Raw genomic sequence first — 22,254 nt, 5'->3', positions numbered from 1 at the left:
GGGGGGAGCAGAGGCCCAGTCCCCCCCACCGTCCCCAGAGCCTGAGCCTAGGTTTCCTCGAGTGCTGATTGTTTCCTGTGCTCCCTGCCAGGCCCAAAAGGACAGGAAGTGATAGAGGGAAACGAGAGTGCAACAGTGTGCGACACTGGGCGCGGGTGAGAGACACTGAGTGGGGCATTGTGTAGGGTGGGTGTGCGTGTGTGGGAACCGGGTGAAACCAGCTTGGATGTGACTGCATGTGAGGCTGGCCGTAGGCATGAGAGAAGCTGCAGGTGACACTGTGACCCCCTCACATCCCTCTATGGGGGGAAGCTGTGGCGCTGCGTGACGGCACGGGGTGCCACGCGGCAGCCACGGGAACGGACACGCGCGTGTGGCGAGCCCCGTGTGTGTGAGCACTGCGCAGGTCATACTTGTGAAAGAAGCTGCCTGACAGCAGCACCAGCTTGTGTGAGACACGCCTGGATCCGAGGTGCTGTGTTTCCGGGGGCCCCCGCGCCCGTGATGCCGTGTGTGTCAGGAGCAGGATGAGTGACAGTCTCTGTGACGTGTGCCTGCTGGTAAAGCGTAGGTGATGACGTCAGGTTTGTACAAATCAGTCTGTGTGTGTCCACCCATGACACCGTGTGAGAGAAAGGTTGTTCCGTCACGGTGTGTGTGCCCAGGAGAGACCTCTGGGACATGACTGACTACGTCCTGGGACACTGTAGGGACAGGCTGAGTGTGAACTAGGTGTGTAGGTGAAGCTGAGTGTGAGAAAGAAACTCTGCACGCGTAGGGCCGCGTGTCAGGGCGCCCGTGGGTGTGACTGAGACTACCTCTGTGGGTGCGCGCTATCTCGGCTGTTTGGGACTACAGGACAGTGTGGTGACACCCTTCAGGGCTGCGCCAGAGGCAGTGTGGGATTCGGTGACAGATTTGGGGGCCTGTGACCCCGTTACACTTACCCTGGAGGTCCATGAAAAACACAACAGTTAAAAACAAAGCAGCAGACGGTACTTAATGCCGCTGAACTATACACTTAAAAGTAGTCAACATGGTACATTTTCTAGTATGGCTATTTTATCACAGTACAAAAATTAAAAACAAGCAGAAAGCAGAGAGGCAGGGACAGTCGCTGTGAGAGGCTTGTGGGGGGGGCGGAGCCAGCGTGGTGTTTATAGATGACAGTGTCACTCTTGTGATATGGACACTAAGCAGTGGCAGCTCGTGGGTGAATCAGGATACATAGGGCCCACTGATAAGTTAACTGAGATTTGTGTCACCCGCGGACCCAGTTAGCCATTGGCTGCATCCCTGACCCCGCTGCCTGCCTCACTCTGGTTACCTGGCCCCCCTGGATAGGGCCAGTTGAAGGGCAGGACAGAGACTGCAGGGATCACTGGGCCCATCTCTGCAGGAGGCTTGTGGGCTCTGGTCTCTACCCTCCTACCCTGAGGAGGTTTGGGGGGCTGTGACAGTGCGGATGAGCTTGGAGGAGAAGCTTCTAAGCTTCCTTCTCTAGAAAGAAGCCTACCCCCTCTGCTCCCTGAAAGCCTGTGCCCCAAGTAGTGGGGGTGGGTGGGGCCCCAAGAGCCTTGATTCCCAAATTGGAAGCACATTAATAAGCTGGGGAGAGGGAAGGAGGACCCCACCTCCCTCCTAGCGGGCTCTGCAAATTGCTTCCTCCTGTAAAAATCTGGACCCTGCTCCAGGGAGGTGGTATCCCTCCCCAGCCTCGCAGGGTGTGGCCCCGCAGACTGGGTCCTCAGGGGTCCTTGGGCCAAGGTGAGGGAGGCAGCCACCATCCCCATCCCACCCTGCTCTCAATCCCAACCAGAGTGTGGCCATTTCTAGGCTGGAAGTCTGGCAGCTGGAGAACAGCTGGCCCCACTGTGGGGGTGGGTGGGGAGGAAGGAGGGAAAAACAGAGGGGGCTGGGGTGGTTCCCTCATCAACTGTCCTCCCCATCCTCACCTCCCTGGCTGGTCAGCCTAACCCAGGTTGTGTGGGGGGTGGGGAATTTGGGATAAAACTGCTGATTTCACTAATCTTCCCACACTTGGAGCGATGTTCTCACTCTGCACGCCAGTACTTGGCAGGCTGGGTGCCCAGTAAGCGTGGACGGCTACTAGCGGCTAGACCCAGTCGGGTCACCGGGTTCAGTTCATCCTCCCGGTGAGGCTGAGGGGAGGGGAGGGAATATGAGTTAGGGAGGGGCCCCACTTGCGTCTGCGGTCCCCTACCCAGGCCGAGGCCCTGGGGAAACCCACACTTCTGGCTTGCCTCTCCTTCCCTTTGACAGAGACAGGGAGGGCTGGGCGGTCTGGAGGCCACAGAGCCTGTGGGGATAGGGATCTAGGGGTCTAGGCCCTCTCCAGTAACCCCAGCTCTGACCTCCATCTCTGGAGCTGTCCAGCCAGTTCTTCCAGCAAATTTGGCCCCAGGGAGGGGAGTGGGCAGCTAGATACCCCCTTTACCCTACCCCCAGCCCCCCCCCCGCCCCCAGGGGCCCAAAGCCTGCTCACCCAGCCTCCTAGATCCCATCCAGGCCACCCAGAGGCACCTCTGACCTCAGGAGGCTGTGGGCCCTGGGTGAGGGGAGGCGGTGGGCTGATGAGATGTGGCTGGTAGGTGAGGGCAGGGCCCATGGGAGAGCTGCGGCCTGCTGGGATAACGGCTGTGCAGCGGGCAGGTAGGTCTCCGCGGATGGGCAGAATGTGTCCCAGCCTGGCCCCAGCGCCCGACACCTGCACGGCTCCCCTTTTCGCCCCCTCCTCCACCTCTGGCTCTCTCTGTCCCACTCCCTCTGGCTGCCTGAGGGATCTGGGTTTATTGGCTATTCCCTGCCTGTCCTGGCGCACCCGCAGCTGTCTCCATCTCTCTGGATCTTGGTCTCTGTCTATCTTTCTGAGTCTGATTATCATGACCATTCTCCCTGTACCCCCACCCCCGTTTCCTCCCCCACCCCCACTTTGGCTCTGTCTGTCTGTGGATGAACTTCCGGCAGCCAGCCCTCTGCCAGTCCTCACGCTCCTCCTGCCTCTCCCGCTGGGGCTGTCCCCAGGGTTCACCCTCCAGTTTCTTGTATCTGACCAGTTGGGACACCCCTGTCTCTAGCCTTGTCTCTGGGTCTGTCTTCCCCTCTCCCCCCTCACTGGCCCCCTTTCTCAGTCTGTCTCAAGCCCCAACCCCTGTTACTGCCCAGCAGGGCTGAGGTTCTAGATACCTGGGCGAGAATTTAAAAGTGATGTGGGAGCTTCCCTCCCCCCAAACACAACACACACACACAGACCTTCTGGCCAGGGAGTGAGCCCTACCCTGGGCAGAGGCTGCCATCTTGGGGGTCTTGGAGGCCTGCCTTTTCTAGCCCCTCCTGCTTCAGGAGTCCTCCTCCCCACCTTGCCTGAGTCCCACACTTTCATCAGTCTGGCCCTACAGCTTCCTGGGGAACTGTTCTGCCCCCCACTGCCAGCCTCACTGCCCCCTCGCTGATTTGGGGGTGTAAGGAAAAGAGGGTGGGCACATGCTGATCTCCATCTCATCCCATAGCAATAATTTAGGAGGCCAGAGCATCCAATCCAGCTTCCTCCAACCTCCCCTTAACTTGGGTGATGGGGGGCAGAGACCCCACTTGCACCTTGCCTGCCTGCCTGCCAAAGCCCATGGTGGGCCTCAGCCTGGGGGTACAGATTACCTTTCTGGATGTCAGCCCAGGCCCCCACACAGCATACCTGCACGCATGGCTCCTGCGCATGGCTGTGTGGGGTGGGGGTCACCTGCAGCCCCTGTGTGGGTGTCTAAGCCCACAGGAGTATCCCTAGAAAGTGAGTCATACGTGTAGGTAGGAACCAGCACAAGGGTGGTGGTCCTGAGCCTTTCCTTGACTCGCCCTTGCAGCCGCCCCCTCCACTCCCCTCCCCCTCACCAGCTGCCAGCGGTCCCAGCCAGGGGCCGGCCAGCCCCGCCCCCCCCAGACTGTCCCAGCTCCCAAGCGCGGCTGTGTTCGCCATATTTGGCCACAGTGCTCCTGCGGGGGGCGGGGCGGGGCTGACATCACCCCGAGAAGGGGGGGCCACCGCCTGGATGAGGGGAGGCGGGCAGAGACTTGGGGGAGGCAGGAAAGTTGCCTTTAAAAGTCTGGGACGGCCAAGGCCCCCCATGCGCTAGGCCCCCTCTCCTCCTAGGGAGGCTCAGGAAAGGACTGGAGGGGAAAGTGGGTTGAGGACTCTGGGTGGGGTCTTAACTCATTGTAATCCCTCTTCTTCCTCCTCTCAGACAGCAGACAGCAGCGTCAGACCTGAGGGAAGGCCCCGTATCTCAACCACCTCAAAATAGGAGTTGTGGGTCCCCCAGGTCCCCTTCCTGGTCAACTAACATACTTTGGTCTCCCTCACGGTTTTGCCTCAAGTGCTTGGCCTCAGGGGTCAGGGAGGGGTTGGGCTTCCAGGCACAGCTCTGTGGGGTGAGACAGGCTAAGAGGAGGGGAGTGGAGGAGTGTCCTCAGGAGAGTGGGCGCCCTCCCTGGCTGTCTCTGCATGGGGAGAGCTACCCTGGTGGTCTCTGAGGCCTCACGGAAAGGGCTCTAGCAGTACTTGGGTCCCTGAAGTGGCTACGGCCACTTGGGCTAAGGGGTCCTGGCTTGGACCCTACTGAGCACACACATGACAGGTCCCCTCTACCACAGGTGATGGGGTTTCTCAGACACGTCCCCTCACTTAAGAGGCTGAAGCCATGTTGCATGGGTCCAGAATCTGGCTCTAGCATTTACTAGCTTTGTGTCCTCATGCAAATTGCTTAACGTCTCTGTTCCTTGGTTTCCTCATCTGTAAAGTAGGAACACTAATACCCCATAGGTTATTGTAAGATTAAATGAGTCAATGTATATAAAATTCCAGAACAGTAGCTGCCATATGGCAGGTGCTGTCATTAGTAGTAATATTCAATCTAAACTCTACATCCATTTGATATTCAGGCCCCTCAGGCCTTCCCCATCCCACTTCACTGGTGACCCCTTCAAGCCTCCCTAAGTAGTAGATGTCCCCACAGGGAGACCCCCCACCCCTCCAGCAGGACTTGGAACTCATGACTGACGGGGACCTGCCCCGCTCTGATTTCTGAGGGGGCCCCCCACCTCTCTACCCTGCCCTGCTTTCCCTGTGAGCCTAGGATCTAGCCACCTTGGACCTTAGGACCTTAAGCTCTTTGTATCTGTTGGGCATGCAGATGGCGACGCTGAGGGGAGTTTGGAGTGAGCCTTGGATGTGCACATTGGGGGCACTGGCTGGGTGTGGTCTAAGTTAACAACCCGGCCTGGCGTGCGCAGGGAGCTCGGAGTTTACACATCCGTGATGTGGGCCAGGGCAGGGGCGGGCGTGTGGGTGGTTTATGGGCTGCTGTGGGGCCAGAAGGTGCGGGAACAGGAAGTGGGATGGAGGAGTGAGTGGGGTTGAGCAAGGCTGTTGGCCAGGCACCTTCTCCGCTGCGCCCTTGCCAACCAGCGTCCTCCCTTCTTGCAGTTCCTGGGGCAGTTCCTGCCCCGGTTACGTTCGTTGGCAGGGTTCCCGTGGGTTATCTATTTGGGGAAGGCAGCACCATCCCCTTCCTGAGTCTAGGAGGTCCTGATGCTAGGAGGAGAACAGAGGGTGCAGGGTCCCCCCCAGTGGAGATTCCCAATGGGGGGGGGCTGCAGAGTGCTCCCCAGAGCTGCTGGGAGAGCCACAGAGTGCCCAGCCCTGCCTATCGTGTGCCTTCTCTCTGCCCATCTTGATGCCTTTGGCAGCCGTGTGGCCTTTGAGCCTCAGTTTTCCTCATCTGAATAATGGGTGTCACCCTTGCCCTCCTTGCTTTAGCTTTTGAGACCAGAATGAAAGTGCTCTTCCACACAGCAGGCGTTATTGTCCACAGGAGGTGTTATTGCCGTCACCCCGATTGCCGCTAGCGTGGTACTGCGTCAGGAGCCAGGCCTTGCACTTGGCATCCTGTCGTGATCGCCTTCAGTTTTAACCGTCACGACTTCAAGGAGACCGTTGCTCCTTTCCCAGGACTGAGATTCAAGGCTCTGAGAGGGGAGGTGGCTCACCCAGGGTCACACACCCCCGCATGAGAGTACCCTCTGTTATACCTCACCTCCGGCCTGGAGCACCTTCCCCCCACCACCGCCCCACACCTGTGGGGGCAGAAGTCCAGAGCCAGCGGCGGGGGGTGGCAGATGCCTGTGCTTGGGGCCACCTGGCCCTAACTCCTGTGTGTCTGTCCCCCAGGCTCAGGCTGCCCAGTGGGCTCAGGCCCCGAGCCCAGAGCAACCAGCACAATAGCGTCCAACAGCTGGAACGCCAGCAGCAGCCCCGGGGAGGCCCGGGAGGATGGGCCCGAGGGCCTGGACAAGGGGCTGGACAACGATGCGGAGGGCGTGTGGAGCCCGGACATCGAGCAGAGCTTCCAGGAGGCCCTGGCCATCTACCCGCCCTGTGGCCGCCGCAAGATCATCCTGTCGGACGAGGGCAAGATGTACGGTGCGTGTGGGGAGGCACAGGACGCTGGACAGGACTGGGGGAGGTGGCCTCCCGGCTGGCCCCTCCCCCTGCTCTCTGCCCCCTCACCCAACCGGTTTGGCGAAGTCCTGCCAGCCCGCCATGGGCGAGTCTGGGCGTGTAGCCTGTGCGTCTGGATCCTCCTCATAAACAAGCCAGGCTTGCCCCCTCCACCAAAGCGCGCCCACACCTCGACACCCCCAACTGCTCCTCCTCTCCTCCCCCTTACTGGCCAGGAGGTTTCGGGGTGACTCAGTGGGCCCAAAAAACTGGGTCGACAGTCCAGTGTGCACCAAGCCAGGCCTGGGAGAGGGTCCCTCCCCTGGGAGGTGGTGGGGAGTCCGGGGGGTGAGTCCAGCAAAGCAGGGTCTCCCACTGGTGAGTTCCCTACAGGGTGCGTGGGGGTCCGGGCGGTGGGCGGCCACACTGAGACAACGGCCTGTGTGGGGAGAGTGCCGGAGGGACAAGCACATTCGCTCATTCCTCAGGCCCCTCCCAAGACTCCACAGCTCTCGTGGCCCTTCTCTGCCACTTTGCCCACCTCCTGCCTCCTCCAGGGCGTGTCCCCTCCTGTTCCAGCCCTGAGAGGGCTCTCCCAGAGTCGTTCCAGAGCTGCATTTTCAGGATAGCTCAACCCTGGCTCCTTGCCAGCTCCTCGAGATCCTTCCTATGGCTGGGTGAGGCAGGCCCTTGGCCTGCCCCCTGCCGGACCCAGAACCCTGGCAGGGTGCTAGAAGGAGGTGATGGGGCCCAGTGTAAGGTTGGCCCCAGCCCTGACCCCGCCCCATTTGCCACGCCCCCCCGCCCCCCAGCCCCGAGCCCTGCTGCCAGGCCCATGTTCCAGAGCACCTTCCATGGGCTGGGGCTGCCTCTGCCCGCTGCTACCTCCCAGATGACTGGGGCAGCCCCAAAGGGTATTTTTAGACAGGGCGGAGGGAATGGGGTGGGAAGGGGCCGGCGGGAAGGGAGGAGTAGTGAGACTGGTTCTGTCATTGAAGAAGAATTTGGAGAATGTGGCCCGTTCTGAGGGAAAAGGGGACCTGGACTTGGGGGTAAGACATGTGCACCCTGAGGATGCTGACATATGCTTGGTGGTGTGTCCCAAGCAGCCCGTTCCTGGGGCCAAACCCTCTGAACACCAGGCAACTTGCGGGCCTTCAGAGGTTCTGAGCAGAACCCCTACCCCCACCCCCAAACCGAGCAGCAGCCTGGCTCTCACAGGACCTGAGAGGCCCTGGTCTCCGGTGACTTAGGGGTGACAGGCACAAGGACGCGGTAACTGTTTTGGCACAGGTCGGAGGCGTGTTAGAGACCACGCGCTCCCTCCTGCCCCTTTGACCAGAAAAGGGAAGGGACTCGGCCAGGATCTCCTCCACAGAAAGGACAGGAACTTGGCCCAAAACTCTTCCAGACACACCTGGGGCCCTGGGCCGAGACGTCTGCCACCCTGGGCAGGCTGCACTCACACACGGATGTCGGCGCGCAGAGCTTTGGAGCTGGTGACCAGCTCCAGGACACAGGCGGGGGCGGCTGGCCAGCCTGCTGGCCCCCACACCTGCCCCTGTCTGTCTTCAGGGGCGCCTGGCCGGCCTGACTTTGTCCCGCCTTCTCTCTCACCCTCTCACGTGGGGGTCTCCCACTTCTCCCACCCCAAAGAGCAGCCCCCCGTTCCTGGAGGTGGTCTGGGAGAGCCAGCTCACTTGCTACCTGCTTGTGTCCCATGGGAAGGCGGGTTTGGGTGAAGAGGACAGGGAGGGATGGTCCCCCCACGCCTCATTTTTTTTTCCTTACCCCATTCTAGGCCGAAATGAGTTGATCGCACGATATATTAAATTGAGGACGGGGAAGACTCGGACGAGAAAACAGGTAAAGAGACGATTTGTGCTGAGGCACTCTGCCCACACACCCACTGCTCCCCAGCCCCTTCCTGTCCAGAGCTCCCCCCTGCCCAGCCTCAGGACCACCCCATGGACTGCCCAGCACCCACTCCCTCTCCCCTTGCCTCAACACTGCCCAAGCTGCTCCATGGCTCCCCACTTCTCTCCAAAATGTTGCCCCTCTGTCCCGGAGAAAGGAGCACTGTCTCGGGCCACGCCACACCAGCCTCGGCTGGGGCCCCCTGTGGCCGGCCCTTCTGGGGGCAGATGGGCAAGTGCCCAGCCCATCAGCACGCCTGCAATAGGGAGTGGGGGGCTCTGCCCGAAAAGGCAGTAAACTTGGACCCCGCAGGGTCAAGGAGGGGGGTAGGCTGAGAAGGCTTCCTGGAGGAGATATGTTTTTTTAAGAAGGGATTAGATTTCCCCCAGGCATGAAAAAGGAGAGGATTCTTCCAGGCTGAGGAAGTTAGATACGCAAGTAGTAGTTGTGAACCCAAATAGAGCTTACTTTATATTACTTTACTTTAACCCTCACATCATCCTTACGAGGTAGGTACTGCAATGAGCTCCATTTTACAGATAAGGAAGCTAAGGTACAGGGAAGTTAAGCAACTTCCTCAAGGTCATGGGGCTGGGAGGTGGTGGGTCCAGGGAGGTGGTGGGTCCAGGATTCCAACCACCTAGCAGGGAAAGTCTGCAGTGGAGGGGGGGGGGAGGCAAAGCCCAGGGCTGGGAGCGGTTTGCCCTGAGGCTTGAGGTCCCCCTGGGGGCAGCTGGGGACCCTGGGAGGGAATGGAGCAGGGAGTGTCGGTGGCAGCTGTCAAGGAATGCTGGCCCTGGAGAGGAGGGGCCGCCACAGATGAGCTAGAACAACAGCTAGAACAACAGCAGCAGCAGCCTGGGCAGTGGCCATGGTGAGGGGAGTGGGGGTGGAGAAAAATGATTTGAGAGTTGAGGGGGTGGTTTCCTGTCAAGGAGGGTGGCAATGACCGGAAAACTGAGGGGTCGCTCTGGTGCCTGGGAGACAGGCCAGCTGGAGACACAGTCCAGCACTGACCCTCAGTTCTCCCAACCAGGCTGTTTGGTGGGATTTGGGCCTTACACCCACTTCTCCAGCCCCGGCCTGTGCAGAGAGCAAGTCTGACCCGGCCACCCACTGTCTCAAAGGAAGGTTCTGAGGCCCCCCCCACCCGGTGTGGGACCAGAAATCCAAATCCTCCTTCATTTGTTCAAGCATTTATTAACCCCCCTTCCTGGGCCAGTTCAGGTTGCACAGCAGTTATTCATTTAGCAAATTATTGAGCTACTACTATGCTCTAGGCAGCAGGGATACAGCAAGGAACCGGACAGACAGGGTCCTGTTTCCTGGAACCTGGGGCTACAGGAAGAATTCGACCTGATCAGACCCCTGTGTTCCAATGGCGGCAGGGGTGGGGGTGGGGAGAGGTGGCACCTCCCAGCCTGTGGCCCTTAAATTAGTTAATGCTGAAGGCACTTAGAACAGTGCGCACCCACGTGAGAATTTGATGCTACCGCTCTGTGGGCAGACACAGAAATCATCCCAGGCACTGGCGAAGGGCAAGGCCTACCCTGCTCCCTCTGGGGACGTGTTCATCAGAGCGGGCGTGCTTGGGGGATCCTCACTTGGACCTGAGGCCGAACCTCCTCATTCTGAGCCCAGCAGTTACCTGTGCCTGGTCGCCTCCTAAGATGAGTGTCCATGAGGTTTTACAAAGTAGCTTTTGGCAAACTCAAAACTTTATAAAACACTGACCATCATCCTTTTGCAATTTTATTCCTAGAACTCTGATATCTAATCTCTCTGAAAGGGGAACCCATCCTATGTGACTTTATGTGTTGCAAAGAGCAGCCTGCTAACAGGAGAGGGAATTTTAGTTTTTATTATTATTTTTTTAAAGATTTATTTATTCACAGAAATGCTGGGGTACAGGCCAGAAGTGCGGGGGAATGAGAGGATTCACCAGAGACAGAGTGGGGAGCAGAACAGGCAGACTGACTGAAACACACTGCTGAGGGGAGCAGTGGGCGGGTCAGGAGAGGTCTGCTGGGCCATATGGGTCAGCGCCCTGGCTGGGGATCAAACCCAGGCAGCAGTGGCTGCGGATAACTTCATAGTGTTGCACTTTAATCTGTTGCTCCACCCGGACGGCCCTAGTTTTCATTGTTTATAGGCAGTTTTTATTATGCACAGCAATGAATAGTAAGTACAGTGCCTCCATGTTGGCAAAAAAACTAAATATTACATTGAGGTTAAGTCCCATATGCCTTTTAGTTGTTACAGCTGATCATTTGGAGGAGGCCCTCTGTGCTAAGATGGTCCCGGTAGCATCGCTGAGTGGTGGAGCAAGTGGGTGCTAGAGTTAGATCCAGCTGTGTGACTTTGGGCAAGCTGCTTACCCTCTCTGTGCTCTGATTTGGTCATCTGTAAATCTGGGATAATGACAATTCTTAGAGTCACTGTAAAGACCAGAGGAGTGTGTGTGTGTACGGTGCTGAGAACGGTAACAGCTGGGCTCTGTCAAGGCCAGTTATTATCAAGACAAAAAGTGGTCAGTGGTTTCCTTGATGTTCCTGTGGGTGAGGAGGAAGGTAAGAAGCACCCCCAAGTCCTAACCAGTAGTATGGGGCTGCCCAGCATTGCATACAGGACTTTTTCAGGCTTTGATTAAAAAGAAAAACTGTTTTCTTGTGGGAAACTTTCAAGAAAAGCCAACAGCTGTGTGAAAGTCTGGAGCACCCTAGAGGCATTTGGTTGAGTTTCATAGGGGAAACAGTAGCCTGTGGATTCTCTGAGACTCGGGTCAGATCCTTGACACCATCACAGGGACACACACATCCAGGTCATGAGTAACTCAGGGTTGCCAGGAAAGGAAGGCTTCAGGGAGGGGGTGCTGGAGAAGGAGCACACTGCTAAGCACCCACTGGGGGTGTCTATACACAGATTCGAGTCAAGGAGAAGTGAGGCGTGTTAAGGGAGAAGCCGTATGAGCAACGTGGGAATAGGAGTAGACTTGTTTTTTCAGGTGGGCAAATTGTTGAGGACGACTTGAGGGGCAGTTCAGGGGAAGAGCTTTTGAGCAAGCTGCGGCCCCGCTGTATAATCCGATGACCAGCACAGGCGTTGTGGCCCTCTGTGGTTATAGCACGGCATCTCCTCACGAGTGAGGGAAAGTGGCTCCTTTTTGAAAAATCAAGAGACCCTTCTACTGGCTGGATACAGCCCTGAACTGGGGCACATGGCCTAGCCATGAGCTGAGCGTGGGGTTCAGCCCATGCTAGGCCAGGTGCTCCTGTGCAGTGAACCACCTACACAGCTGTCCAGGGTAGTCCTGGAAGCCACTGTAGAGTCTTGATCGAGACAGGGCCAAAGGGGCCTCCTTGGTGGCGCAAGGGGTTAAAGCGCAGCTCTGTGAAGTTATCTGCAGCCACTGCAGCATTAGCACGTTCTGAGCCCCCCACCCCCACCCCGGCCCCCAGGAGCTGACCCACCTGGAGCTGACCCACCTGGCCCTGCAGACCTCTCCTGACCCGCCGCTGCTCCCCGCAGTAGTTTATTTCAGTCAGTCTGCCTGTCCTGCTCCTCACTTCCCCACTCTGTCTCAGTGAACCCTATCACCCCCTGCACCCCTGGCCTGTACCTCAGTTCTTATATGCATGAATAAATAAATCTTAAAAAAAAAAAAAAAAAGGGCCCAAAGAGGGCGAACCGGCAGGAGCAAGGGGTGTCTTCCCACAGAGGTTGCGGGTCCCCTTACGTTTGGTCCCAGCGATGAGGGCTGAGCCTCCCCTGGTCCGTGGCGCCCACGCCGTGCCTCCTCACTGTCTATGTTTTCCTCTGTGGCGGGGCGCGGGGCGGCCCCTAGGTGTCCAGCCACATACAGGTTCTAGCTCGGAAGAAGGTGCGGGAGTACCAGGTTGGCATCAAGGTATGTCGGGTGCCTGACTGGGGCCTCCAGCCCCTCCTCAGCCCCCCACCCACAGCGCCGCCACTGCTATCTCTGCGCAGCTCAGGCCTCTGCCTTGGCCGCTCTCTGGCCCCCCTGTGACTTTCTTCGCACTCTTCAAGCTCTGTTCTCGCCTCCTCTGCTCTTTCTACTCTTTCTCTCTCTCTCTCTCTCTCCAGGTCTCTAGCCATTTGCAGGTTCTAGCCAGGCGGAAATCTCGGGAGATTCAGTCCAAGTTGAAGGTATGGGGTTCCCTGCCACTCGGCCTGACCCTGCCCAGCTCCTCCTAGGCCCAGACCTGCTACTAGGAGGGCTGAGGGTATGGCAATGGGGGCTGCTGGGGGTAGGGCTGGCTTAGAAAGCCCCGAGCAGCAAGGAACCCAGCGCACACTCCAGGTCACGCAGGCCACGCCCTGCAGATGAAGCAGAAGGCAGAGGGCTCAGCCAGCCCTGTAATGAAGGGGAGCAAGAGCCTGGTGCCCTCTTCTCCGATTTCCTTTTTCTCCTTCTTCCTAAGTGCTGCTTGCTGATTGCTTGGGACTCCAGGTGGGCAGGGAGGAGACACTGGGGGGTGCTGGCTGGCAGAGCTGTGGGGTGGGCGTGGCAATTCCTTGCATCCCACTTTCAGTCTTGGCGAGGCTACAGTTGTGGATCTCAGAACTTGGGGTTCATGGCCTGGGCCTCTGTCAGAGCCCCTTGAGGGCTGCATGGCCTTGTCCTTGCCTAGTACCCCATACCTGTAGCACAGCCCCAGAGAACGTGGGCTCATCCAGGGCAGCATCTTGGTCCACCGTCCAGCCTGTGCTTCCTTGCCCTACCCTTTCCGGACAGCCCTCGATGGCTCTGGAAAGGCTCAGCCCCATTCCCTCTGGGTGGGAGTGGGGAGCAGGGTGAGGGCCCACATCTGCCTCTGAGCTTTCCTGGCCTCTTTGTCTGCAAGCCCAGTAGGCAGGAGGGGAGGGGCATGGAAAGCTGTCCCCCACCCTAAGTAGCCCTGGTTGCAGCTCTTCTAACCCTCCTCCCTCTTCTTCACAGGCCATGAACCTGGTAAGTAGCACTGCCCTCCTCTGGCAAAAATAGGGGGAGGCCCGGGTCTGGAAAGGAGATGGTGGGAAAGCACCTAATACAGGATTTTCAAAACATGGGTTGTGACATCAGTTTAATAAGGCTGTAAACAGCATTTTGAAAACGTGAAATATGTGGTTCTCAAACTTGAGCGCCAGGATCACCTGGAGAGCCTCACCGCAGGGGCTCAGAGTCAGGCTGGGCCTGAGTTTGCATCTCGTAAGCTTCCAGGTGAAGCTGTGCTGTTGGTCCATGGACCTTAGTTGAAGCCCTCCAAGGAAACGGGGCAGAAAACGGGAGAGTGCATGACACACGAGATGTACTGGGTTAGGGAATAAAAGCAGCTGACTGGGAGTCCTCCCGCAAGACAGAGGGTCCTGCACCCAGCCAGGGAGCGTGCTAGAATCCAGACCGGAGTGCGGAGCCCCGAGGGCCGGGGCGGGGGGTCCCGTGTCTGCCTGGCCCCAGCCTTACCTGGCCCCTGCCGCCCACAGGACCAGGTGTCCAAGGACAAAGCCCTCCAGAGCATGGCGTCCATGTCCTCTGCCCAGATCGTCTCTGCCAGCGTCCTACAGAACAAGTTCAGCCCACCCTCCCCTCTGCCGCAGGCCGTCTTCTCCACCTCCTCACGGGTACAGGGAACCAGGGAGGTGGCACTGGGGTGAGGGAGTGCCGCGGGGGGATCGTGGGCATTGAGGGGCCCTTGGGCTTTGTGCCATCTCTGCAGTTCTGGAGCAGCCCCCCTCTCCTGGGACAGCAGCCTGGACCCTCTCAGGAGTGAGTATTTCGGTGCCTCGTCCCCACACCCCCACACCTCTGCTCGCCCCTGGCAGCCATGCAGGCCGTCCCCCTCCATGTGCTTTCCGGCAGGAGCTCAGCATAGTTTTAATTCAAAAACAGGCATGAGAGTGCCGTAAGAGCTAACGCATGTGTCTGTTCATTCGCGTGTTTATTCATTCATCAGCCCACTCATCTACCTGTCATCCGCCCTGCGTTTATTTTCCACTCAGTTAATTCCTGAGTCAATCTCTCAGTCAACAAGTCAGGTAGTCAAGTACAGGTGGTTCCTTCCATTCTCAGATGACTTTCATGTAAGCACACCTTCCGCTTAATGAACAACTCCGGGGTGGGGTTGAAATGCCACATTAAATGTGCACATCAGCTGTGAGATGCAGCAGGATAAAAGTTAAAATGCGGCGAAAACGAAAAGCTCGAGAGTTAGCGTGTCAGCATGCATTTCTGGGCCTCTGGAGAAAGTCTCAGGGGCTGGCTGCCCATTAGGGTCCCCCCGAGGCCCAAAGTGACAGAGCCGGGGAAGGTGCTGAAGGGGGTCCCCAACCAGGCTGTACTCTTGTCTGCAGCATCAAGCCCTTTGCACAGCCAGCCTACCCCATCCAGCCGCCCCTGCCACCAGCACTCAGCAGTAAGTACCCACCACCACCCCCACCGCTCCCTCCCGGCCCTGCGCCTCGTGGCCCGTGTGTGCATGTGTGAGTGAGTGAGCGAGTGCTGTGGGTGTGTAGATGGGACTGCAGGGAATAAGCTCTTTGCCAGCTCTTTTCCAGAACGCTGCTACAAGTACACACCACCAAAGGTATTGCACCGATAGGGCTGAGTGCTTAGAAAATTCCCTACAAGAAAATGCAGCAGAAGCTTAACAGATTTCATCTTATAGAACATACTTTCTGGGGGGCAGCACTCTTTAATTTTTCTTCTCTGCCTTTGTGCTTCTCTGCATTTTCTACGGAACACATGGAGAGAGTGACGTAGGGAAACTCGGGGAGGCCTGTACGACTTGGCCTTGGGATCCAGGTTGGACACTGACCGTGAATCCCTGGCAGGGGAGTCTAGAGCCAGCCCCCCTCCTGCCATCAGGGGGCGCTCCTCTGAGCTGCGCGAAGGCCCCAGCAGGGGGGCAGCGCTTGTAGCCACACATGCCCATGTAGACGCCGTCTCCTCCTCCCAGGTTACGAGCCCCTGGCCCCGCTCCCCTCAGCTGCCGCCTCCGTGCCCGTGTGGCAGGACCGCACCATCGCCTCCTCCCGGCTGCGCCTCCTGGAGTATTCCGCCTTCATGGAGGTGCAGCGAGACCCTGACACGGTAACGTGGGGTGGGGCCGGTTGCTCGGCCACGGAGCCTGGGGGAGCGGGGGCGGGTAGGTGGTCCTAGTCCGGCTGTGGGGCTAGCAAACCCCAAGCTGCCCTGGCCCTGGGCAGCAACGCCGGCCAGCACAGCTGGCACCCTCCTGACCCTGTCCTGGGCCCTCCCCACAGTACAGCAAACACCTCTTTGTGCACATCGGCCAGACGAACCCCGCCTTCTCAGACCCGCCGCTCGAGGCAGTTGACGTGCGGCAGATCTATGACAAGTTCCCAGAGAAAAAGGGTGGCCTGAAGGAGCTCTATGAGAAGGGGCCCCCTAACGCCTTCTTCCTGGTCAAGTTCTGGGTGAGCTGCCCGGGGCCCTCCCTGCCCCCCAAGCCTCCCCCCAGAGGCACACCCCACTGAGCCCTGACCCCACATCCTCCCTACGGCCCGCGGCAGAGTGCCAGACGGGTGCTTGGGTCGGACGCTGACGTGATGTAAGAGAAAGTCTGGCTCTGGCTTCTGGCCGCACCTAAGCCCCACCCCTGACACCCCAGGCCGACCTCAACAGCACCATCCAAGAGGGCCCCGGCGCCTTCTATGGAGTCAGCTCCCAGTACAGCTCGGCGGACAGCATGACCATCAGCGTCTCCACCAAGGTGTGCTCCTTCGGCAAGCAGGTGGTGGAGAAGGTGGAGGTGAGTGAGGGCCGGCGGGCGGCGGCGGGCCGGAGCAGGCGCGTGCGCTGACGCCCGCCTGGCCCCGCAGACCGAGTACGCCAGGCTGGAGAACGGGCGCTTTGTGTACCGCATCCACCGCTCACCCATGTGCGAGTACATGATCAACTTCATCCACAAGCTGAAGCACCTGCCCGAGAAGTACATGATGAACAGTGTCCTGGAGAACTTCACCATCCTGCAGGTGGGGGGCAGCAGGCCTTCAGACCACCCGCACCCCACCCCTGCCCCAGCATGGGGCCTCCCTGCGGGGCCCCCTAACGGGGCCAGACTCACAGCTCAGAGGAGACAGGCCAGCAAGAAGGGGCTGCTCAGTGCCCTGCCCGCCGTGCGCGCTGACCTCCCTGTGTTCCTACCCAACCCCCAGGTGGTTACAAGCCGGGACTCCCAGGAGACCCTCCTCGTCATCGCTTTCGTCTTCGAAGTCTCCACCAGTGAGCATGGGGCCCAGCACCATGTCTACAAGCTGGTCAAAGACTAGGGCGCCCTCTGCCCCCACCACCAGGATCCAGGATGAGCATCTTTTCCACACACCTGCCTGGTACCCCCAGGGGTCCAGGATGGAGGACTCATCTGCCTGCCAGGCCTCAGGCCCAGGACCCAGGAGGCCTCCCCACCTACCCCCAGCACACACACTCCCTGCCACTGTTCTGCGCTTTATTTGTGGGAGAGGAGAGGAGGCCTCAGCGGTGGGGTAGGCTGCCTAGGGCAAGGAAGCAGCCCCACCCAGCTCTGCCCAGCCATGACCAGATGGGAGGACAACTTCTGGCTCTAGAGCGGGTGGCCACAGGCCCCTTAGGGGTGTGTGATGGATGGGTGGAGGTAGGATGGAAACTGAGGGAGTCAGAATTCAGAGAACCCCCCCAGAAGAAAAGCTCAAGTTGAGGTTGAGTTGAGGGGCCCACACTTCCTTTGCACCTACTGTGTGCCAGGCCTGGTGTCACTCCCCTCCATGCCTCTTACCACCCTCAAATCTCACAGAGCAAGTGTGGGTCTTAGTGTCTCAGATGAGGTGCTGAAGCTCCAGGAAGTTGAGGGACCTGAGGGAGGGGTGGGTGGAGCTGGAGTTCTCACTCAGGGCCCAGGTTTTTGCTAACTCCCTCGAGTGGGGGCTGGTCCCAGCTAACTCCCGGGAGAGGGCTGGAACAGAGACAGCATGATGCAGTGAAGAGCAGAGCTTTCTTGGGGCCAGCTGGCTGGGGACCCCGACACTGGGGAGTAGCTGTTTCTACCAGGCAGGTACTCGGTACCTAGTTGGCACCCTCTGTCTACCTGTAGTCCAGCCAGAGGCCTCAGGGGTCCAGATTGGGTGCCAGGCCACCCAGACCCCTCCTGATGGGAGGAGGCCCTGGGGCAGACCTCAACTCAAAAATAGGCCAGATGGTCAGGGAGGAAGACCTTGCCCCAGCCCGAGAGAACAGTGCCCACTGGGTTTCCCTGGCTGAAGCGGCAGCCCCGCGCACCCAATTCTGGTGCTGAAGGTTATCCTTCCCGACACCCAGGCCCCTCGACGGCTCGGCCTGCCCCCCCCCCAGCTGCCTCTGGATATTTATGAGTTTCATATGAAGTACTGTGCCCCTTCCTTTCCCTGCTCCCTTCCCCACCCACCCTGCCTCACCCTGAGCTTCCTGAAGGTCCTCACAGTTTGCATATCGCTCAGGCCACCTCCAATCCCAACCTAGGTTTTATAATGTATATTATATATTTTTTGTGTATTTTTTAAATCCAGCTGTGATGGGTTATCATAAATGTGGCACGTGGCTGGGCAGGGGCCCCCAAGGCTCGGCTCCTGCTCAAGGGGAAAAAAATTAAAGTTATTTGTTTGTGGGTCATTTGTGTGCCAACTTTGTCAGACCTGGGGGTTATGGCAGATTTGAGTGGAAGCTCAGTCTAGGTTCTGGTGTGTCACTCCACCCCACCCTCTCTTCTAGGGGTCTCCATATCCTACCCACACTCTAAATAGGTATTCAAAGGATCCATGAAAATTGTGCTAACCTCAACCTTTACCTCACCTCCTCCTGACTCTGCCCAGCACGGGCCCAGCGTCGTTATGCTGCATTATCTCTCTCTCTTTTTTTTTAATTTAAGTTACTTTTTCTTTTTTTTTTTTTTAAAGATTTATTTATTTATTCGTACAGAACTGGGGTACAGGCCAGAGATGCGGAGGGTGAGAGGATTCACCAGAGACAGAGTGGGGTGTAGAACAGACAGATCGATGAAGTACACTGCTGAGGGGAGCAGCGGGCCGGTCAGGAGAGGTCTGCTGCACCATGTGGTCACCCCCGGGGCAGGCTGGGATCGAACTCATGAGGAAGCGGCTTTAGCTTCTCAGTGCTGTGCTTTCACCCGCTGCGCCACCAGGGAGGGCCCTACTTTTTCTTTTTTAAAAAATTTATTTATGCATACATAACTGGGGTACAGACCAGAGGTGCAGGGGCGGTGAGAGGAGTCGCCAGAGACAGAGTGGGAGCAGAACAGGCAGATCCACGAAGCACACTGCTGAGGGGAGCGGGCTATGAGACCGGAGAGGTCTGCTGTGCCATGTGGGTCACCTGGGCAGGGACCCACCTTGCAGCGAAGCGGCTGCAGCTACCTTGTGGTACTGTATCTAAAACCATTGCGCCACCAGGGAGGGCCCTGCACTGGCTCTTTGGATGGAATGACTTACCCAAGGTCACATAGCTGCTGCATCCCACCTTGCTATACATGGATGAGAGGCTCAAGGCTCAGAGTGCTCGGCCAAGTGGGCGGCTGGTCCAGTTGATGCAAGTCTCCAACCTGCTGCCACCTGTCTGGAAAAGCCCTCTCCTGGCTGAGCCCACCCCACCTCCCACCCCTGTGCTCCAAGGCAGGGGCCATAGAGTGAGGGCAATATCCTCAAGGGAGCTTTTCCCACAGAGAATGCTTTGGCCTCTAACCCCCTCAGTTATGGATGAATTGACTGGACTTGTTCAGTGGTGGACAGAACATTTGGGCCTAAAGGACTATGATGACTGAATTGTGTTTAGAATGTTAAGCGACAGGAGATTCAAGTAGTTAACTAAATTGCAGGCTGCCCTATTAAGTCAATTCCAGATAAACAGTGACTGTATTTTAAGACTTACGTGCCATGTCACACTACAAAATGCATTGTTTATCTGAAATTTAAGTGTACCTGAGTGTATTTTCATTTGCTTTGTTTGGCCACCCTACTCAAGGATCTGGAATCTTCTGGATTATTCTGGTCCTACCTCCAATTTTACAAATGGGATAAGAGTCAGTGGTGACACAAGATTTGTATCCAGTCTACCTGATTCCAAGTCCACATGCTTGCTATCCTATTTTTTAAGGTTTATTTTTATAGGGGCCTCCCTGATTGTATAGGGAGTTAAGTCTCAGCACTATGAAGCTATCCACAGCCACTGTAGCACAAGTTAGATCCCTAGCCAGGGAGGTGACCCACATGGTATGTCAGACCTCTCCTCACCAGCCTACTGTCCCCCTCAGCAGTGTATCTGAGTAGCTCCCCACTTTGTGTCTGGTGAGTCCTCTCAACTCCTGCACTTCTGGCTGTATACCACAGCTCTTGTATGCATGAATAAATAAATCTTTTTTTTTAAAAGAGCTACTGAAATCCGCTGCTGAGGGGAGCAGCAGGCGGGTTCTGCCAAGCCATGTAGGTCAGTTTCCAGCTGGGGATCCAACTTTTGCTGCAGTGGCTGTGAAGAGCTTCATAGTGCTGAGACAACCTCTGTGCCACCAGGGAGGCCCCAGGTTATTTTCTTTTAGAATAATTTTTTCATGGAGAAAACTCAAGTAGTCTCCATCCTTCTTTACCCTCTCCCACAAGCACACATACACATATACATGCACCTCTCCCTGACAAATGCAACAGATTTAGAGGTGAATGATGACTATTATCAAGGTCCCAAAGTATTGTAGAAAAGGAGCCAGACGCTCCTGGAAGTGACTGTCTCCTGCTCAGGGCCTGGGGAAGCTGTAAAGAAGGGCTCACGGAGCCCTACCAGGTGGCACAATGAGTTGCAGTGGGGCACTATGAATCTGTCCTCAGCCACTGCAGCAGGAGTTCCATCCCGGCTAGGGAGTGACCCACATGGCTGACCCACCTGCTGCTCCCCTCAGCAGTGCATTTCTGTAGACCCGTCTGTTCTGTTCCCCACTCTGTCTCTGGTGAATCCTCTCACCTCCCCCCATCTCTGGACTGCACCCCAGTTATTGTATGCATAAATAAATAAAATCTAAAAAAAAAGAAGGGCTCAGACCAGAGAATGGCCTGTAGCCTTTGCAGTCTCTATTACTTTGTTCTGATGTTCCCCTGGAAGAGGGAAGAACACAATCGTGTCAAATCTACGGTCTGCACACTATGCTAGGTTTCTCAGGGGGGCGTTTTATTTCCTTGCAGCACAAATGCAGGGTCTGAGGACTATTGCCCCAGATATCAGATATCAGTTCAGAACCCTGAACTCCAAAGCAGATGCACATTGAGCTTTAACCAATCATTGTAGATGCCTGGATTGATTAAAATAGCTCAACCCTCAGTCCTTCCCTGGTGGCGCAAGGGGTTAAAGCACAGCACTATGAAGCTATCTGCAGATGCAGCACAAGTTCCACAAGTTCGATTTCTGGCAAGGAACTGACCCACATGGCACAGCAGACCTCTCTTGTCTCGCCCACTGTTCCCCTCAACAGGGTATTTCATAGTCAGTCCACCTGTTCTGCTCCCAGCTCTGTCTCTGGTGAATCCTTTCATCCCCTACAACTCAGCTCTTGTATGCAGAAATAAATATTTAAAAAAAAAAAAACAACCTAGAACACACTCCACGCTCAAAACCTCTGAGTTACATATAGGAGGCTCTAACTTTGTGCAATTTCTATTATGTTGCTTTCTTTTTACATTAAATAATTTCTTCTATAATGAAAAAAACATCAAAACTTTTCAATGAGAAAGATTTTTGCCGACTGTGGCCTGGAGAATCATTCCCAATTCCAGCTTTGCCAGTGCCCAGAGGCAACTTTCCAAGACAACACTTGCCAGAAAGGGGTTGCCCCTTGCCAGGCGCAGGAGCTCTGGTGAGCAGAGAGCCTTTGGGCGGGGTTCTTCCCCCAACTGGGAGGCTGAGCAACTTCCCCAGCAGAAGAGCTGAAGAGTCAGAAGCAGGGTTTTTCAACTTCAGTAGATCTGTCTGTTCTACTCCCTACTGTCTCTAGTGAATCCTCTCACCCCCATACCTCTGGTTGTACCCCAGTTCTTGTGTGCATAAATAAATCTTTTTTTATTTTTTTTTAAAGTTTTTATTTATTTATGCATACAGAACTGGGGTGCAGGCCAGAGGCTCAGGGGTGGTGAGAGGCTTCACCAGAGACAGAGTGGGGAGCAGAACAGGCAGATCGACGAAGTACACTGCTGAGGGGAGCAGCGGGCGGGTCAGGAGAGGTCTGCCGGGCCATGTGGTCACCTCCGGGGCAGGCGGGAATCGAATTCATGCGGAAGTGGCTTTAGCTTCTCAGCGCTGTGCTTTAACCTGCTACGCCACCAGGGAGGGCCCTAAATAAATCTTTTTTAAAAAAATAGCTTAACCCTCATGTACAATCAGCTTGGTCTGTCTGTACACATTCTCCTCTAGCTTTCTCTTTCTGCCGGCTACCCTTTCCTTTCCTCTTTATTTTGGTGTTGGGCCCCTTGGAGGGAGGCCCCATGGCTTTAAACAGACTTCCCAGAGCCAGCAAAAAGCAATGTTTCTTTAAAGTTGGTTTTGATGCCCCCCTCCCAATACATAAAACTTAATGGATTTATAAAATGGAGTGGTTTCGGCTTCAATTTGGTTTATTCAACTCAAAAACCCAAGAAGATGCAAGTCCCCAAGTGTTTCTAAAACCCATTTACCTTGCCTTAGAGTTTCCAAAACTATTTTTCCTTGTTCATTTTGCATTCAAGTGTGTGACTGATTTTGAAGGCTGCAGCTCTCTCCATTCACCAGCAGTCAATGACTAGACCGTAGGGCAGCTTTCAGTGAT

At 56.7% G+C, this 22,254-nt stretch overlaps 1 protein-coding gene across 1 annotated transcript in view; it reads left to right on the top strand.

Moving 5' to 3' along the window:
- Window positions 1-18,060, top strand: part of TEAD3 (TEA domain family member 3) — a gene marked incomplete at its 5' end in the record, with an annotated part of 20,857 nt that extends 2,797 nt beyond the window's left edge. Inside the window, 12 exons of the mRNA XM_004673983.2 lie at window positions 6,242-6,493; window positions 8,313-8,377; window positions 12,273-12,335; window positions 13,389-13,400; window positions 13,913-14,050; window positions 14,146-14,195; window positions 14,780-14,841; window positions 15,385-15,518; window positions 15,692-15,865; window positions 16,060-16,200; window positions 16,271-16,423; window positions 16,607-18,060. Of these exons, the coding sequence (XP_004674040.1) occupies window positions 6,242-6,493; window positions 8,313-8,377; window positions 12,273-12,335; window positions 13,389-13,400; window positions 13,913-14,050; window positions 14,146-14,195; window positions 14,780-14,841; window positions 15,385-15,518; window positions 15,692-15,865; window positions 16,060-16,200; window positions 16,271-16,423; window positions 16,607-16,720 (1,358 nt within the window). The remainder of the gene's footprint in view (window positions 1-6,241; window positions 6,494-8,312; window positions 8,378-12,272; window positions 12,336-13,388; window positions 13,401-13,912; window positions 14,051-14,145; window positions 14,196-14,779; window positions 14,842-15,384; window positions 15,519-15,691; window positions 15,866-16,059; window positions 16,201-16,270; window positions 16,424-16,606) is intronic.
- Between the last annotated feature and the right edge of the window lie 4,194 nt (window positions 18,061-22,254).

The sequence above is a fragment of the Condylura cristata genome, unplaced genomic scaffold (assembly GCF_000260355.1).
Source record: "Condylura cristata isolate star-nosed mole 26May11 unplaced genomic scaffold, ConCri1.0 scaffold00001, whole genome shotgun sequence".
NCBI classification, from domain to species: domain Eukaryota; kingdom Metazoa; phylum Chordata; class Mammalia; order Eulipotyphla; family Talpidae; genus Condylura; species Condylura cristata.
Note: the sequence above shows the minus strand (reverse complement) of the source record. Positions and strands in the feature narration are given on the sequence as shown.